The sequence below is a fragment of the Felis catus genome, chromosome C1 (assembly GCF_018350175.1).
Source record: "Felis catus isolate Fca126 chromosome C1, F.catus_Fca126_mat1.0, whole genome shotgun sequence".
NCBI classification, from domain to species: Eukaryota; Metazoa; Chordata; class Mammalia; order Carnivora; family Felidae; genus Felis; species Felis catus.
In genome coordinates this window covers 104,248,093-104,267,003 of record NC_058375.1, presented here as the reverse complement: position 1 = coordinate 104,267,003, position 18,911 = coordinate 104,248,093, and the positions used below count along the sequence as shown (strand labels likewise).

The 18,911-nt window shown below is 44.0% G+C and overlaps 1 protein-coding gene across 5 annotated transcripts; it reads left to right on the top strand.

Moving 5' to 3' along the window:
• The first annotated feature begins 10,987 nt into the window (after positions 1-10,987).
• HJV (hemojuvelin BMP co-receptor) lies at positions 10,988-15,206 on the top strand. 5 transcript variants are annotated; one of them, XM_023259085.2, is made up of 5 exons: positions 10,988-11,183; positions 11,972-12,094; positions 12,497-12,668; positions 13,039-13,613; positions 14,103-15,206. In XM_023259085.2, the coding sequence occupies exons 3-5, from the start codon at positions 12,587-12,589 to the stop codon at positions 14,727-14,729; spliced, it is 1,284 nt and encodes a 427-aa protein (XP_023114853.2). In that variant the 5' UTR covers positions 10,988-11,183; positions 11,972-12,094; positions 12,497-12,586; the 3' UTR covers positions 14,730-15,206. The 5 variants fall into 5 exon arrangements, with proteins under 5 accessions (XP_023114853.2, XP_023114851.2, XP_044889361.1 ...); XM_045033427.1 differs by lacking the exon at positions 11,972-12,094 and having other exon boundaries at positions 10,991-11,183; positions 13,039-13,075; positions 13,563-13,659; XM_023259083.2 differs by lacking the exon at positions 11,972-12,094 and having other exon boundaries at positions 10,989-11,183.
• The last annotated feature ends 3,705 nt before the right edge of the window (positions 15,207-18,911 follow it).

Here is an 18,911-nt window from a genome sequence, read left to right as displayed (position 1 = left end):
ATGGAATACTACTCAGCAATAAAAAAGGAATAAACTACTGATACACACATGACTTGGATGACTTTCCAGAGAATTATGCTGAGTGAAAAAAGCCAATCCTGGGGCACCTGAGTGGCTCGGTTGGTTAAGCATCTGACTTTGGCTCAGGTCATGAGCTCATGGCTCGTGAGTTGGAGGCCCACATCAAGCATCGGGCTCTGTGCTGACAGCTCAGAGCCTGGAGCCTCCTTTGGATTCTGTGTGTCCCTGTCTCTCCCCCTCCCCCGCTCACGCTCTGTCTCTCAAAAGTAAATCAACATTTTTTTAAAAAGCCCTCTTATAAAAAAAGAAAAGAAAAAAGACAATCCTCAAAGCCATACATATTATGACTGTTAATATAATATTCTTAAAATGACAAGATTATAGGAATGGAGAACGGACTGGGTTTTACCAATGTTAAGGTAGGGATGGAAATGGGAGGGCAGTAGGTATGGCAACATGAGGGATCCTTGTGATGTCCTTTATCTTGATTGTATCAATGTCAGCATCTTGATTGTAATATTGTACTATAGTTTCCCAAGGTGTTACCATTGGGAGAAACTGGGCAGAGGGTACGTGGGGTCTCTGTGTATTATTTTTTACAATTGCACTATAAAGCGATAATTATCTCAAAAGAAATAAGTTTATGTTTAATGAGTACAGAGTTTCAGTTTTGCAAGATACAAAGTTCTGGTGATTTAGTTGCACAATGTGAATGTACTTAATACTACTGAACTGTATATTTAAAAATGGTTAACATAGTAAATTTTATATTACGTGTATTTTACCACAATTAAATTTTTATAAAGAAACAAAAAAGTTTAAGTTTTAAAAAAAGGAGAAAGATGGGGCGCCTGGGTGGCGCAGTCGGTTAAGCGTCCGACTTCAGCCAGGTCGCGATCTCGCGGTCCGTGAGTTCGAGCCCCGCGTCGGGCTCTGGGCTGATGGCCCAGAGCCTGGAGCCTGTTTCTGATTCTGTGTCTCCCTCTCTCTCTGCTCCTCCCCCATTCATGCTCTGTCTCTCTCTGTCCCAAAAATAAATAAACGTTGAAAAAATAAAAAAAAAAATAAAAAAAAAAGGAGAAAGATTTTACAAACAAACAAAAACTAGAATTGAATGGGACAAAGTATAATTAATTCCACCGGAGGGGAGTGAAGAAACGCTGGAAACACTGCCCCACATCAGGAGCAAGGCCAGCATTAGAAGTCATAGCTCCTCACCAAATTATTTGAGATTCTCTTTTACTTAGAGCTTTAAGATCCATATGAGCTCCTAACCCTTTTATGACTCAGATTTTCCCACATAATGCCAGATGGCATCAAGCTCAACTCTTCCTACTGTCCACAGAAATTCCTGTTTAAATGGACTTTCCTGTCTTCATCATCCCTTTAGACTGGTGGTTCTCAACTTTAGTCACACATAAAATCACATAGGGAGTATTAACAACAAAAATCCTGGTGGTTGGGTTCCACCTCGAGAAATGCTGTCTTAATTGGTCTGGGGTATAGTTTCAGCATCAGTATTTTTTTTTTTTTAATGTTTATTCATTTTTTGAGAGACAGAGAGTGAGCACAGGAGGGACAGAGAGAGAGGGAGACACAGAATCCGAAGCAGGCTGCAGGCTCTGAGCTGTCAGCACAGAGCCCAACGCGGGGCTGGAACTCACAGACTGTGAGATCATGACCTGAACCAAAGTCGACCACTTAACCGACTGAGCCACCCAGGCGCCCCCGCTGAGCAGCAGGATTTGTTAAATCCTCCCCAGATGATTATAATATGCAGCCAAAGTTAAAAGCTGCGTCTTCGGCACTGGATGGTACCTTTTTCCAGTAAGTATTATATTATATTTATCTTGCATTTGACTGTTATTTTTCATTTGTGTATATTTGTCTCCATGGGAAGACTGTAATCTCCTGGAAGGCCTTAATTCTAACAAACATTTCTAGCGAATTTTAGGTGCTCAATCCATGCTTGAAGAAGTCTCAACTAGCTGAGAATGTTCCTTGGTGTGGCACCAGGATCCAAGTGAATTTTGGTTAATGAACACAGTCCAAATCTAAGATGGAACAAAGGAAGGAGAAGAAATCTAACATTTGGTGAGAATGACAGACCATTATTCCTGGTATAGCAGTGGCTAAAGTCCAGGCCCAAATAACTGAGAAACCTTTGCCTAATTAGCAGTCAATGTCTGGGGACAAAACAAAACACAAGGCATCAATCCTCAACCCTAATTACCATATGTTTCTCATGATAAATTCTCCTACCAGTTCTATTTGACTTATCTGCAACACTTTAATAAGTATGTCAAGAGCTCTTCAGAAGACAGAGGAACCTATGCTGCTGGAGTCCAGGAGTCAATCAGAAACCCCCCAAATCCTTCTGAGGAACAGTCTAGCTGATGTCACCACTGGATAACTAAAAATCCAGCAAGTAGACCTAAAGGGGTAGTAATTCACAGACTGAAGGCTCAGCTTGTAGTATATCATGGACTCTGATAATTTGGAATAATGTCTGACATATGGAGGAGATATCCTGCTGTGTAACTTAGCAGTATAAATGTCCCCTATGCCCATTCAATTTCCAAGTTCTACTCAAATGAGGGGACAGGGAAGTGATGTAATTATATATAAGGACTTTGGCACCAAAAGAGATACCTTAAAAAACATATAATCTGTTGGTTTTTTAATCCATTTAAGCAATAGAACTCTTTTTTCCTAATGAACGCATACCCCATATCCCCAAATGTAAAACAGCTCAAAGCAGAGCTGCTGGGTTAGGACTAGGGTGTAGGAAATCCCTAGAGCTTTGACAGCATGGGCTTGAAATCCACATTCTATAGGTGATGGGGCTGAGGTATGTGTTTGTGTGGCCCTGTGCTTGGGAGGCTCCAGAGAGAAGCCAAGTATGTGAATGAAAAGGAATCAATCATCTCTTTTCTGTGAGAGAGTGCAGGGAAGGTCACGTCCTTGAGCTCACAAAAATAAACTGTTTAGATCTAAAGCAAGGATGGTCCTTAAGGCGAAAAGACTTCTACTGAGCCAGTTGAGGTCATGGTAGTGTGAGACCACTTGGGATTGAAAATATCTAGAAGGATTCCTCTACCAGAGTGGTATCACCTTTGGGGTGGGAGTGGGGCTTTGGAAATTTGTGGCGGTACTTTCAAATTTTACCTTGACTGGGGATGCAGAGGGCACTTAGCAGGGAAGGGGAGACAAGAATGCTAACTGTCCTGCACTGGGCAAGACAGTTCCACAAAACAAAGAATTGTCCCTCTCATAATGGCATTAGGGCCCCTACTGAGAAACACTGAAGGCAAGGAAACCAAAAAGATTACTTTACACTCAAGATCCCCAGGACACAACTTATTATGTTCCGCCACACAACTGAACCCTAATCTCTCTCATGAATTTCTTTAAAAAAATGTTTAATATGTATGTATGTATGTACGTATTTTTATTTTTGAGAGAGAGAGAGAGAGAGAGAGAGCACCTGTGCACATGTGAGTGGGCAAGGGGCAGACAGAGAGGGTGACAGAATCCCTGTGTCAGTGCAGAGTCCGAGGTGGGGGGGGGCTCAATCTCATGATCTCATGAATCAGGAGATCATGACTGTGCCGAAATCAAGTCGGACGCTTCACCGACTGAGCCACCCAGTCTCCTCTTACAACGTTTTTTTTTTTTTTTTAATTTTTTTTTTTTAACGTTTATTTATTTTTGAGACAGGGAGAGACAGAGCAGGAACGGGGGAGGGTCAGAGAGAGAGGGAGACACAGAATCTGAAACAGGCTCCAGGCTCTGAGCTGTCAGCACAGAGCCCGACGTGGGGCTCGAACTCATGGACCGTGAGATCATGACCTGAGCCGACCGACTGAGCCACCCAGGCGCCCCTCTTACAATGTTTTTTAATGTTTATTTATTTTGAGACAGAGAAAGGTAGCAAGTGGGGGGAGAGGCAGAGAGAGAGAGGAAACAGAGGCTCAGTGCTGTCAGCGCAGAGCCCGACATGGGGCTGGATCTCATGATCTCATGGACGGTGACATCATGACCTGAGCTGAAATCAAGAGCTGGATGCTTAACCAACTGAACCAGCCAGGCGCCCCTCTCTCATTACTTTCACCCTCTGTTCTACCCTTACCAGTTACTCACATGCACCTTCACAATCAGGAGAATATTCCTTTTTTCAGATGCTAGAAGATCTGCAGCTCCCAGGAGGCCAGGAGCCACTGAGGGCAGCCTCCACAAACATCGAGGCCGCAGTAAAAAAGAAGGTTTCTTAATAATGTGTCTAATTCTTCACCTGAAGATAAGGAAACACAAAGCATAAAAACGCTTTATGGTGACAGAATTCAGTTCTTATCCAAATAGTTAACGGAGCATTTCCCCCTCTACAAGACCTCAAGATACAAATTAATATAAACCAACTAAACCAAACTAAGTCTGGAAGAGCCTATACTGTAATGGATAGTCTCAAGTATTTTTCAGAACTACTTGATGGCCAGAACAGAACTGCTTCAAGGCCGCCGTGAATCACTCTTTTAGAGTCAGAAGAGCAGGATCTGTTTGCCAATGGTTTTATTCCTGTTTTGAGCTGGCTATTGACAGCCTCACTCAAGTGCCCACCTTGCTCTCACCACTGTCCACAGGAAAGGGGTAGCTCCTCCGTGAAGCCTGGCAGCCCGGCTTCAGTGCTTTCACAGTAAAGAGGAGTCATGTCTGTCCCAGCCCCCTAGTAGGAGGCTTATGTGCCCCTAAGAAATTGTAGTTAATATGTCAAAGCACACATTGGAGCATTTTTCTGGGGATGGGGCTTATATGTCTCATTAGATTTCAAAAGGAGTTTGTGATCCCCTCAAAGGAGGAGCCACCAATTTATAAACTCTCAATCCAAAAATAATCTCACACTTGCCAGCATCTTAACAAACTCATCCGAAAGAAACCCATCTTTTGCTGCATCAGCCTGCAATCGTTGATTTGAGAAGCATTTTATTTTTGGAGCTCTGTTCTTAATGCAGGAAAACACAAGCGCTGCTTTCTTCACCTTTCCAGGAATTGATGAAAACACCAAATGTGTAGATAAAGTATTCTTTACAAAGTAAAGAGTATGTCTTTACATAATAGTTCCAAATGAGTAACACGGCAGAATTCCAAGCTATGAAAAATGAATGCCTTTTTATTCAACTTAAATTTAAATTCCCACTTCCAAAAATATTTGATTTGCTTTTATTCTAACTTAATTTATCCAAAAGAGATTTAAAGAGACTTGCAAAAAGGTAAACAATGCCTCACATGTAACCAAAAACAAACATAACAAACAACAAGTAACATAAAAATAGAAAATTCAAAAGCTATAAAAAAAGACAAACTATAATAACAAAACCCCCAATTTATATAAATACTATGAGCATTATATTTTCCTCTGAACTTCTCTAAACAGTTAAAACAAAAAGAGAAACAGAAAGAAAACAAGTTATATAATTCTCACTGCCTCTTAAAAGAAAACTTATGAAAAAAGAAAGAAAGAAAGAAAGAAAGAAGAAAGAAAGAAGAAAGAAAGAAAGAAAGAAAGAAAGAAAGAAAGAAAGAAAGAAAGACATCAAGCTGACAAAAAAGGCAAACTTTTCCTCTACGGTGAAGGCCCTTTCCTCAAGTAGGCCCTTATACTATAACTGAATACCTAGTGACCATCCCTGAGATTATCTGAAATGAATTTTGAAACAGTATCTTGTTATGCAAAAACAACAACAACAACAACAACAACAACAACAACAAACTTGTTTCCTAGTTGTTTCTTTCATTTGACACAAAATAAAAGAGGCTGTCAAATGATTAACTTCTATGTTTTCAGCACACTGCTAGAAGTTAAGAAGTTTCAATGTGTTTAAACACACTAGAATTTTGTTTAACTCCTTAGGTATATAAAAGCTGGAGGCCAGCCTGTCTCTCTTCTTACCACTCAGTGAGGGGCTCATTCTCTTAGCCTGCACTCAACTTTGAAGATCTAGGACTGTTTTCTCTGGTCGACTATTTCTTGCATCTTGTCTCAATCTGTATCTTTTCTTTTTTTCCTTTTCTCCATCTAAGTTCAGCCACCTGTGAACCCACAGAAGACGCTATCATGCAAAGAATATTGACTTCTGAGTCAGAAAAATCTGGACTTGAATTAGGCAACTTTGGACAAGATGGTCTGAGCTTCGTCTTCTATAAAACAGGGATAAAATTTGCCTTTCAGGGTTGTTGTAAGGATTCGAAATACTATCATCAGATCACTCAGCATAGCATGTGGCACCAGCAGATGTTCAAAAATATTTAAACCATTTCTACTATGATGGGTACATTTGTCCAGGTAGGTCCATTTTAATGTGTCTCGTGACAATTCTCTGTACCCATTTCCAAGTCTTCTCCTTTATTTTATTTTATTTTTTTAATTTTTTTTTTCAACGTTTATTTATTTTTGGGACAGAGAGAGACAGAGCATGAACGGGGGAGGGTCAGAGAGAGAGGGAGACACAGAATCGGAAACAGGCTCCAGGCTCCGAGCCATCAGCCCAGAGCCTGACGCGGGGCTTGAACTCACGGACCGCGAGATCGTGATCTGGCTGAAGTCAGACGCTTAACCGACTGCGCCACCCAGGCGCCCCTTCTCCTTTATTTTAAAACCCACAGCTTCTTGCTGTGTTTCTCCTGTCATTTAACCTTGTCTGTGCTTTCAGAAGGGTGCTCACCTCTTGGCCACAGGTGGGTTTTTCATCCCAGTACAAAGAATATGCAAATTAGCAGCTGTTATCCAACTGGTTCTACTTCCTTTCTGGTTGCAGTTACTTCCTAACACAGAAGGATCGTGCAATACAGACTTGGATATTAATTGAAGTGTAAAAATTTGGATACCCAATTACTGAAATGCCTCTGTGTCTTGACAATATTCAATCCCAAATTGGCCCTCACTAGGCTAAACTGTAGTTAAGAATTATCCCGGGGCACCTGCGTGGCTCAGTCGGTTAAACATCTGACTTTGGCTCAGGTCATGATCTCAAGGTCTGCTCCATGAGTTCTAGCCCCGCGTCGGGCTCTATGCTCAGAGCCTGAAGCTTGCTTCGGGATTCTGTGTCTCCCTCTCTTTCTCTGCCCTTTCCCCATTCGCTGTCTCTCTCCGTCTCTCGAAGAATAGGCGTTTAAAAAGAAGAAAAAAAAAGGTTATCCAACAGAGGCCCGAACTCTAGAAGAGGCCCATCCCATAATAACAGCAGCACTCTTACCTTGCTGCAGCAAGCCATGTAAGCCCAACTTTTTTGACTACAGGTTTGCTCTGGGTGGTGTTTGGTCAATAGGCTTTGACAAGGATGATGGTCAAACTGCTCCAATACCAACTGAGTACACACACACACACACACACACACACACACACACACACACTCAATGGGCTCACAGATAATTTCTGACTTTAAAGTTCTATTATGGGGGCACATGGGTGGCTCAGTCGGTTAAACATCTGACTTCAGCTCAGGTCATGATCTTGTGGTCTGGTCGGTGCGTTCTAGCCCTGAGTCAAGGCTCTGAGCTGTCAGATCAGATTCTGCTTCAGATTCTGTGTTCCCTTCTCTCTCTGTCCCTCCTCTGCTGGCTGTCTCTCAAAAATGAATAAACATTAAAAAAAAATTTTTAAAGCTTTATTATGGAAATTTTCAAACATTTACAAAAAGAAAGAGTCTGGTATAATGAATACCTGAGTATCCACCACCCACTTTGAACAATTATCAATTCATGTTTCAATCTCATTTTATCACTTCTCCCGACCTATAAGCATTCCAGCTATCTTATCATTTCACCCGCAAATATTTCAAGATGTAACTATAAAAGATAAGCATTTGCTTTTTTTAAAGTACTGCTTATCACACAGACAACTTTATAAATCAAGTATCCATTAACTGTTCATTAGCCTTCAAATTTCCCCAATTGTCTCATAATTTTTGTTTATTTGCTTTCTTGAATTAGAATCCAATAAAATCTACACTCTGCAACTGTTTGATGTCTCTTAAGTCTCTTTTAATACATGAGTTCTCTCTCCTTTTCTTTTTCGTTCTTCTTCTTCAACTTGTTAGAAAGCCAAAGTAATTTTCCTTCAGAGTATTCCCACAATCTGGATTTGCGCCTCAGAGGTATCATTTATATCTCCTGTATTCCCTGTGAATTAGTAGTTATCTTTACACTAGATCAGATTCAGACTGAACGGGCTTTTTTTTGCAAGGCTGCTTCAATAGGTGGCATTTTGTACTCCACCCATGCTCTGGAGGACGTAATGTTTGTCTCTCCTTTCATGCTGAACGGTTGATCACTGCCTAGATACATTCATGCCAAATGGTGATTTTGTAATTATGCCATTCCTTCTTCATTTATTCGCTGGAAAACTTCTACAAAGAGAAATTTCCCCCTCATCTTCAATTCCCACGGGAAAAACAGGATGAATGCTTGGTTCTTTCCAGTTACTAGCAGTTTTGAAAATACTGAGTTGAGCCCTAGCATTCTCCAATAATGAGTCTGTGTTTTTAAGTATCGTTGGGAATTCACTGATTTAAACATATTTGCTACAAATATGATGGTTGAACATATCAAATATGCAAATAGTATCCATTTTGAGACTCAAATTGTCCCATCTTTGGCCAGTGGACCTACTCTAGTTGCTTCTGAGTCCTTTTGATACAATCCTAATAGTTAAAAAAAAAATTTTTTTTTAATGTTTATTTATTTTTGAGAGTGAGACAGAGCATGAGCAGGGGAGGGCCAGAGAGAGAGGGAGACACAGAATCGGAAGCAAGCTTCAGGCTCTGGGCTGTCTGCACAGAGCCCGACATGGGGCTCAGGCCCATGAACCATGAGATCATGACCTGAGCTGAAGTCAGACACTTAGCCGACTGAGCCACGCAGGCGCCCCCAATCCTAATAGTTTTTGAAGGCTTCCTTGCTTATCTTGGACAATACCTGAAATCACCCATTTCCCTAAGGAGTTCCTTTCAGTGCGAAATGGTGTTTAGAAAGCTCAGTTCAAATGTAGGGGTGTCATTGCTACTGGGTTACTGTTTCTAGGCCTTTTCACCATAAAGCTAGGAAATGTTTTAGGATAGAATATGCCTTGAGCTCACAGTTATATTTCCAATTTAAATTCAGAATTACAGAATTTTTATTTAACTTCATCAATGATAAATCTGTATCTCTTTATCCTACACCAAAACTCCTGGTTCACAAAGACACTGTCATTAATACTGGTTTGTTTTATTCCTCAGTTCACCCGTGATAGTTGCAGGATAACAATATCAACACTGCCACCAACAATATCACTACTTGAAAATCTTTTTGCATTTCTTTTTGTCCTTAGAGTGGATCCCACTTGGGATTGTGTTTTAAAATCACTTAAATAGTTTGGTTGGGGACATTTTACATTTTTGTAATGAAATCCTTGGGCTAGGGACTCATGTAGTTGAGAGAAATCTAAATTTTTCAGAAATATATGCATAGGGGCACCTGGGTGGTTCAGTTGGTTAAGCATCAGACTCTTGTTTTCAGCCTGGGTCATGAGCTCATAGTTTCATGAGCTCAAGCCCCACATTGGGCTCTGTGCTGGCATCGTGAAGCCTGCTTGGGATTCTCTCCCTCTCTCTCTCTTTCTCTCTCTTTGCCCCTCCCCTGCTCACACTGTCTGTCTCTCTCAAAAATAAACTTAAAATAACAATAAAGAAATATCTGCATAAAAAAGAGAATACTGTGTAGATCTCTAGATGCTGAATTAGATGCAAAATCAATTAATCAAGGGGCGCCTGGGTGGCGCAGTCGGTTAGGCGTCCGACTTCAGCCAGGTCACGATCTCGCGGTCCGTGAGTTCGAGCCCCGCGTCGGCTCTGGGCTGATGGCTCAGAGCCTGGAGTCTGTTTCCGATTCTGTGTCTCCCTCTCTCTCTGCCCCTCCCCCGTTCATGCTCTGTCTCTCTCTGTCCCTAAATAAATAAATAAATGTTGAAAAAAAATCAATTAATCAAATGCCTTAGTAGCACTATTTGGACGGCCTTTGTGTTCACTTCGCTTGGCAGGTATAAGTATAAGAGATGGTGACCCCAGATGCCTAGGGCTGCAAAAATATGACATGGCTAAATCCTTGGTTGCAGTATCTTAAAAGGTCACAAGATTATGTTACTCCACAAAAGTATCTTTCTGAATCTCTTTTTCTCTCAGTTTCTCTCTCCAAGTCCCCCTCCCCTGTGGATCAGTAATCCTCAAAAAATTCTATCCCTATTCCTTCTTGCCCTCTTTGCCTATGTTAGCCTCCTCCCCTAACAACTCAGGAGCTTACGTTTTGTGCTTGTATCAGTGAGAGGGAGGGAAGCGGCATTGCTATATAAACTAAGGGAATGAAATGGAGGAGTTCGGAGGATAGACAGCTGCAAGGATCTGGACCAGTCGACTGAAACAAACCCTCGTCCTAAGCAACTCAGAGCTCAGATTTCTTCTCTGGACAGCTGGCTTTTTTCGTCCTTCTGAAATACTCTGCGCAGAGGGGGAGGGGCTGTGAACTGCCTCTGCTATAGACCTCATTTAAAGGCAGCTACCTCCTAGATATGTTCTGTAGAAACTAAATGCAATATTCAATATAGCAGAGATGAGGGTGGTGAAAGAAAAGTATGTAATTTCTCACTCTAGTTTTTAAAGGCCGGGAACTCGTTACTGAGAATGCTGGAGGGCTGCCTGGAGTACGCAGTGACTAGAGTCACATAATCTGCAAGTGGATATCTGATTTGCCTATGATATTTCTCTCCCCCCCTTCCCCACTTGGCACCCTATACTCCATATTCTTTCTAATCCTCCTACTCTCCCCCCACCCCATACCCTACCCCCACTAACGTTCCTGGGATTTTGGACTTAGCTATTTTTAAAACAGTCAACTCAGTAGCCACCTCCCTCCCCCGCTCAGCTGTCCAGTACTCTGGCCAGCCATTTACTCCACCTTCCCCCCACACCAAACCTTCTCTGGTTCCCTGACCTCAGTGAGATTGCAGCTGGTCTGGGGACCTGGGGGAGACATGGAGAAAGAGACGGGGGAACCCCTGGCCGGAGCTGACGGACAGAGTAGGCAGTCATGGCTGGAGGATTGGATATCAGAGTAATGTTTGACCCCTGGAAACAGTAAGTCAAAATGAAATTGCAATTCCTTTAATAAGCTTTTGGAATGAAGTTAGGCTTTCATAAAATTGCAACACCTACTTGAATGTCTCTGGGCCAGAAGCTAGGATCTCTTTCATACCAAGGTGCCTGTCTCCATTTCTCCTCCTGTCTTATTTCTTTCTGGCTGCTGCCCACTGGCCTCTTGAAGTTTAGTCTTCCACCTCTCCTCTGCCTGTTTTAGCTCCTTCCTTACCCTGTTGCCTCAGACTTCTGATGAAGTTTTAGGAGTTTCCCATATCCCCTATTCTGTGGTTTTCTCACCAAAGCCAAATTTAGCCTCAGATGATGAGTCACTGATACCCTTATACCCTGCTTCTACTCCGCAGTGCCCTTCACATCGGCCTTCCGAGGCTGGGGGCTATTCTTGTAAATTATTTATGCCCACACTGTAGTCTCACCATCCTCTTCTCCCTCCTGCATGACTCCTACCTCAGTCCACATCCTTACCCCGAGAAAGGGGAGTTTGGCAGGAGAAACTCAGCCCCTCCCCAAGGCCTGTCCTCATCAGAGGCCTGAGAACTTCTGCAGAGAAGATTAATGAAAAGAGTGGTTCTTCAGTCAGGTTTGGAAAAGTAAAAAAAAAAACAAAAAAACAAAAAAACAAGAACTGTGGACTCAGCACAAACAAATATTGATTTGCATGCTTGGTTTGCATCCCACTATTCCATGAGAAAGGATTTTATATAGTCTGAGCTCTCTCAGTTGATAAAAGATATCGGTCCCTTTTCATCCGAATACTGATGTTCCAGAGAGAGAGATGTGTGTGTACCACCCTCACTCCTTGCAAAAACTTCTGACACAAAGGAGGAAGAGAAATGAATGACCCCTGGAGGGTGCCCCCCCCTCCCCAGATGGGGAGGGGCAAATAAGAGGTATGTTTCTGAAGTATTTCCAGTTCCTAATTTTATTGAGGAGCCCACTGGGATGACTGGAGTCTGTTCCATCCTCACGATCACTCTATTTTTGACACTTCTGCTGTTTGATAGCTTAGCGTGGGGCAATACAGTGGACTCTGCTCTACCCGCCCCCCCCCCCCAGCAGTCTAGTCAACCTTCCTTCCACCCCCACCTCAGGGTATTGCATAAGGGACCTGAAAGTGGCCACAAGAGCAGGGCACAGAGGCTTCACAGCCACACATACCGTTTGGGGAGCCCCATTCTCCCCAAACTCCAGCCGCTAGTCCTTTACCTGATCTTCCCAGATTCTCTGCACATCATCCTGAATGACCTTCAACTCTTCTCTCTTCCCATGCCCGGCCAAATTTCTTTTTTCAGTCCCTTACAGGAAGTCCGGTCAAAATTCACTAGGTAGGAGGGTCATCAGCTGGAAAGAGCCGGAGCCTGGGGGGACCTGGCCGGATAGGTATGGGGGATCCAGGCCGGTCCCCCCATGGCAGCCCCCCAACTCTAAGCACTCTCACCCTCCTGCTGCTCCTCTGTGGACATGGTAAGGAAGGGCTAGGGAAGGGCTGGGGAACCTGGAGGGTCCGCTGCTGTGCAAGGGTGGGCAGGTGACCCGTGTGAGGAGAAAGGACGGGCGCTGGGGGTTCCAGTCACTCGCCGGACTCTCAAGCAGATATTTTTTTTAATTTCCCATTCGCTTTGGGGAAGAGCCCTGGAAAAGCGCTTAATCCACAGGGAGAAGAGATCTGACGGGCTCACACGTTTTTAGTAAGACTGAGTGAACACAGGACTAGGGGGCTGGGGGCTGGAGATCAGTTGGGTTTTAGAAACAGCTGGAATCCCCTTCACCAGTTTGGGGAGAGTTACGGGGGGGATCCGGGGGCCGTCTCACAGTCCTCTGCCTTTGTCCTCAGCTCATTCTCAATGCAAGATCCTCCGCTGCAATGCTGAGTATGTATCGTCCACCCTGAGCCTTAGAGGTGGGAGGTCACCGGGAGCCCTGCGAGGAGGAGCAGGAGGAGGGGGCCGAGGTGGAGGGGTGGGCTCCGGCGGCCTCTGTCGAGCCCTCCGCTCCTACGCTCTCTGCACCCGGCGCACCGCCCGCACCTGCCGCGGGGACCTGGCCTTCCATTCGGCGGTGCACGGGATCGAAGACCTGATGATCCAGCACAACTGCTCCCGCCAGGGCCCCACGGCCCCGCCCCCGGCCCGCGGCCCCGCCCTTCCAGACGCAGGCCCCGCCCGCTCCTCCGGCCCCCCAGCCCCGGACCCCTGTGACTATGAAGGCCAGTTTTCCCGGCTGCACGGGCGTCCCCCGGGCTTCTTGCATTGCGCCTCCTTCGGGGACCCCCACGTGCGCAGCTTTCACCACCACTTTCACACGTGCCGTGTCCAAGGAGCTTGGCCCCTGCTGGATAATGACTTCCTTTTTGTCCAGGCCACCAGCTCCCCCGTGGCATCGGGGGCCAACGCCACCGCCACCCGGAAGGTCAGGGACTCAGCAGCAACTCCAGACCCTCTCATGGTCGCCCACGGTACCACTCCCTCCCACCCCCAACTGTGGCACAGCAATGCTCGCTATTCCCTTTCCTCCTCCACCTCCCCTGCATCTCCTGCCCCCCCCCCCCTCCCCCAGCTCTCTTTCCTTAAGTCACTTTCCTTCCCTGGGAGTTTCACTCAAATGCAGAAGACACAAGAGAACGTTGAGAGGAGAGCTGAGGAGCCCTAGGTTGAGAAGTTACAGAAGGGAAACCTTGTCTTCTCCTGAGTTGCTGAGATTGAGGCCAAAAAGGAGGGGGAGGGGTCGAGCAGGGATGGGGCAATACTGGAGTACCAGAGAAGGGATCAGAGTGAGCGAGGGCCACGACAAGCCTCGAGTCTCTGCCAAGATCAAGTCCCTGACTGTGGGTGAGACCTGACTGCCGAGGGGTGGGAGCACTCAGCCCAAAATGAACAGTTTTCCCTCTTGCCCTCACAGCTCACCATTATATTTAAGAACATGCAGGAATGCATTGATCAGAAGGTCTACCAGGCTGAGGTGGACAATCTTCCGGCAGCCTTTGAAGATGGCTCTATCAATGGAGGTGACCGACCCGGAGGGTCCAGTCTGTCCATTGGAACTGCTAACCCTGGGAACCACGTGGAGATCCGAGCCGCCTATATTGGCACAACTATAATCATCCGGCAGACAGCTGGGCAGCTCTCCTTCTCCATCAAGGTAGCAGAGGACGTGGCCCGGGCCTTCTCAGCTGAGCAAGACCTACAGCTCTGTGTTGGGGGGTGCCCCCCAAGTCAGCGACTCTCTCGCTCAGAGCGCAGCCGCCGGGGAGCTCTGACCATTGACACCGCCAGACGGCTGTGTAAGGAAGGGCTGCCAGTTGAAGACGCTTATTTCCACTCTTGTGTCTTTGATGTTTTGATCTCTGGTGACCCGAACTTCACTGTGGCAGCTCAGGCGGCTTTGGAGGATGCCCGAGCCTTCCTGCCGGACTTAGAAAAGCTGCATCTCTTCCCCTCGGATGCCGGGGTTCCTCTTTCCTCAGGAACCCTCCTAGCCCCACTCATTTGGAGTGGGCTCTTTGTTCTGTGGCTTTGCATTCAGTAACATGGCCAGCAACCCCATGATTGGGTTGGAAATGATGTGGGCATGGAGGCTGGCAGAGAAGAACATAAAGAATCATGGAAGGAAACAGTGGTCACCAGCAGACATGTGAAATAATGCCATTTAACCAGAGTCAGATAAGGCTGCAGTCCCAGGCTGAAATGATCACGGAATAAGGGTTCTGGGCAAAACTTCTGCAATCTAGACCTCTGTGGGGGCTCTTTGTCCATTTTCCCAGTCCCAGTCATGATCCGCGAACTGTTGTACTCCATCTACTCCTGAAATCACCCCAACAACTGTCGACGTTATAGGGGTCCTGATGATCAGTAGAAAACTTAAGGATTTAGACTTTTCAGAGGAAAGAATTGAAAGAGGAACACGCGATCACCACCTATGAGAGATTCAAAGATCTAATGATATTTTCTCTTGGAAAATGGAAAGAGGAGGAAATGATTAAAGATGGAATTTATTTGACAAATATAAGTGGGTAAGATGTGTCCTGCTTTCTCGGTTCAGAAGTGAAGTGGGGGTCGTCGGGATCTTAGGAGGATCGTCTGGACCCTTTGGAGGATGGCACAGATAGGAAAGAAGCCAGCATCCTGTCCCTAAATGATCTGTTACTAAAGCTATGAATTCTTCACACCCTCTTTGGTGGCCTATGCCGAATCTCTTTACACATGCTTGAAATGGAGTACAAGCAATGTATTCACTCCATTGAAAGACAGTTCAGCAGTATCAGATATTATTTCTGCCCTCAGGATGCTCACAGGCTATTAGGGAGACACAACTGATTCACATGAAGGAGTGATGAGTGTGCAGTTATCCCCTACATTCTGTGGTACAATGAATTCAGATGGGAAGGTCGTTGATTCGAACTAAGGAAATAATAAAGAAGGGGGAATAGAAGAGATGGGATTTGAAGTGATCTTTGATGACTGGGTAGGATTTGAATTGTTAAGGACCTGCCGGGGCAATGGAAACCACCTGGAGTTATGCATAGATTCATGATTCAGTGAGGAAACCAGCAAAACTCAAATGAAATAGATAGGAAGTAAAGGCATAGAACAGTAGATGGACAGAGGCCAAATTAGCAGGCATCTTGAAAGTGGGTCCAAGGAGTTTAAATTAATAGCTAACATTTATTAGAGCTTAAAACCTACCAGGCAATGTTCTAAACATTTTAAAAACATAAATTCATTTAATTCTCACAACTCTCTAAGGAAGGTAATAGTCTCATCTTTACTTTTATATAGGGAAACTGAGGTACAACAAGATTAAGCAACTTGCCCACAATCATACAGCTAATAAAGGGTAGAGCAGTAATTAATTAATTGACAATAATTGTTGAACCCAGGCATCGGGCTCCAGAGCCTTAACTCTTAACCACTATGCTGTGTTGTCAAGGAAACAGAGGGCCATTAAAGATTCTGGGTGTGGAGGTGGGCAAGGAAGTGGAGCTGTGGCTGCCAACAGGGCACAGACGACTTTTTTCTTTTGTCATCAGAAGCCCAAAGGGAGAGCTGGGGAGAGGAGGAACAAAAGCCCAAAGTTGAAGGGATCTAGTTTGTAGAAGAGAAAACTGAGACTAGAAGTTGTTCTATTGACTTCACTGTTCACGCTTCTCTTCCTCTTCTCTCAGTATCACCCACCTGACCATAAACCCCCTGGATACCCCCAGGGCTTACCAGGCAGGGTGTGTTATCTGGCTTGCCAGTTCAAATCTTTTTGCATGTCTTTATCCCCTCTTCCCTCCTCTCTGTATCCTCTAAGCACTACAGCCACTCTGCCACTCCCTCAAATCACAGTCTTCACACTTTCTGAAACCTGTAGCGAATCTAGAAAACCATCTGTTCTAATGGAAGAGAATGGGGGAGATGGTGGTGTCCAAGGCTGTCCCTTCACACAGGCATTTTCCCTCAAAAACTCTTTTTGTAGAAAGTGCTCCTGGGGTGCCTGGGTGGCTCAGTGGGTTAAGTGTCCGACTTCGGTTCAGGCCATGATCTCCTGGTTCGTGGGTTTGAGCCCCGTGTGCTTCAGGTTCTGTGTGTCTCTCTTTCCCTCTGCCCCTCCCTGCTTGTGCTCTGTCTCTGTCTCTCAAAAATGAATAAACATTTTTTTTTTTTAAAGTGCTCCTTATATTGGTTCTCTTAACTCAAAAGAGTAACTTTATCTCTCAGGTGTGGGAATTTCAAGTCAGTCAAGAATTTCATAGCCAACTGGTAAATGAGATTCTTTCATGGTACCTGTCATGTAACACTGTTTCCTTTGCCCAAACTTAAGGTTAGCCCTATTACAAGGGAGTATTTAAAAATGGGTAGCTTGGAATAAGCACATGAAAAGATGCTCAACATCATTAGTCACGAAGGGAATGCAAATCAAATTAGTCACAATGAGAAAACACTACTCAACCACTAGAATGGCTAAAATTGACAAGACTGACCATATCAAGCGTTGGCAAGAAGTGGAGCTCTCACAAGCTGCTGGTGCGAATGTAAAATGGTACAACCACTTTGTAAAAACAGTTTGGCAATTTCTTTAAAGCCAAGCATACAGCTACCATATGATCTAAACATTCCGCTCCTAGGTATTGACCCAAGAGAAATGACGATAACATGTCAGCACAAAGACTTGCATACAAATGTTCGTTACAGTTTTCTCTGTAATAACCAACAAAATTAGAAACTGGAGACAACCCAAATGTTCATTCACAGATGAATGGATACACCAGTTGTATTAATCCATACAACAGAATATCAGTCAGCGATAAAATGAAATAAACTAGTACACACAACAACATGATGAATCTCAAGATAATCATGCAAGCAAAGAAGCCAAACAAAAAAAGAGTGTATACTGTGTGCTTCCATTTTTATAAAATTTTAGAAAATGCAAACTAATACATAGTTTGGAAATGCGTGAAAAGGGGGAAGGGGGAAGGGATGGTTTACAAGGGGGCAAGAGGAAATTTTGAGAGTCACATATTCATTAACCTGATTGTGGCAGCAATCTCATGAGTATATGTATGTCAAAACCCATGAAATTATATACTTTAAATATGTGTAGTTTATTATACATCAAGTATACCCAATAAAGCTGTAATTTAAACAATTATTTTATTTTATTTTTTGAGAGAAAGAAAGAGAGAGAGAGCAGGGGAGGGGCAGAGAGAAGGGGAGAGAGAGAATCCCAAGCAGGCTCTGCACCATCAGCACAGAGCCCAATGCGGGGCTTGAACCCACAAACTGTGAGATCATGACCTGAACCAAAGAATCAAGAGTCAGACACTTAACCCACGGAGCCGCCCAGGCACCCCAAGCTGTAGTTTTTTTTAAAAACAGGTAGCCCATCTTCCCCTTTTCCTTTGTTGGATCAGACAAAGGCTCAGAATGATCACAGTATCAAAAGAAAGATTAGAAAACAGAACAACAAAAAAGAAAACCTAAGGAAGATTAGAACAGACTTTTCTTCTTCTAGAAAAGGAAAAGAGGAGGATAATGGATCAAGGAAAAGAGAATATTTCATGATTTCATTCCTTCCTCAGATGAAGTCATTCTAAAGGTCAGCTACCTTTAGAAAAGGCCATTTTCTGGCTTAAAAACATCAGCCCTGCCCCTCAGAGTTCCATCTTTCTCTTCCAACAACAGTCAGCAGGTGGCGGTGGTGACTAGAAAGAATTACTCGGCAAGTCTCCCTGAGAAAGAAAAATGGATTTCTTAGATTATTAGGTATGTTGGTCATTTGAGAAAAAATTCTAATAAACATTTGACAGAATAGGCATTTCAGGAATCTCAGGAATAAACTGAAGATAGGTACACAGTTAAACCAACAAATTGTTTAAATAAATGATTATAACTTTTCAACAAACAAAGGGTTGTTCAAGACATGAAACAATGAAAATATACTACCTGGGTCCACAGAGGATATTATTTACGCAGAGGCAATAATGTAAACACTGGCTGTTGATACAGCCAAAACTGTGATATACATATTAGGAGGATGAGGTGAAAGGAAAGAGAAGGCAGGTATACAACATGATGTGAAAGCTGACATTTCAATTACTGTAACAAAAAAGTCAACGCTATGTCTACTATTTCTAAATTAAGAATGGAAAGAAGAAACATATCACCTAGAAATATAAAGTAAATACTAGATAAACAGGCTACAAGAATTGGAAGAGACTCTACT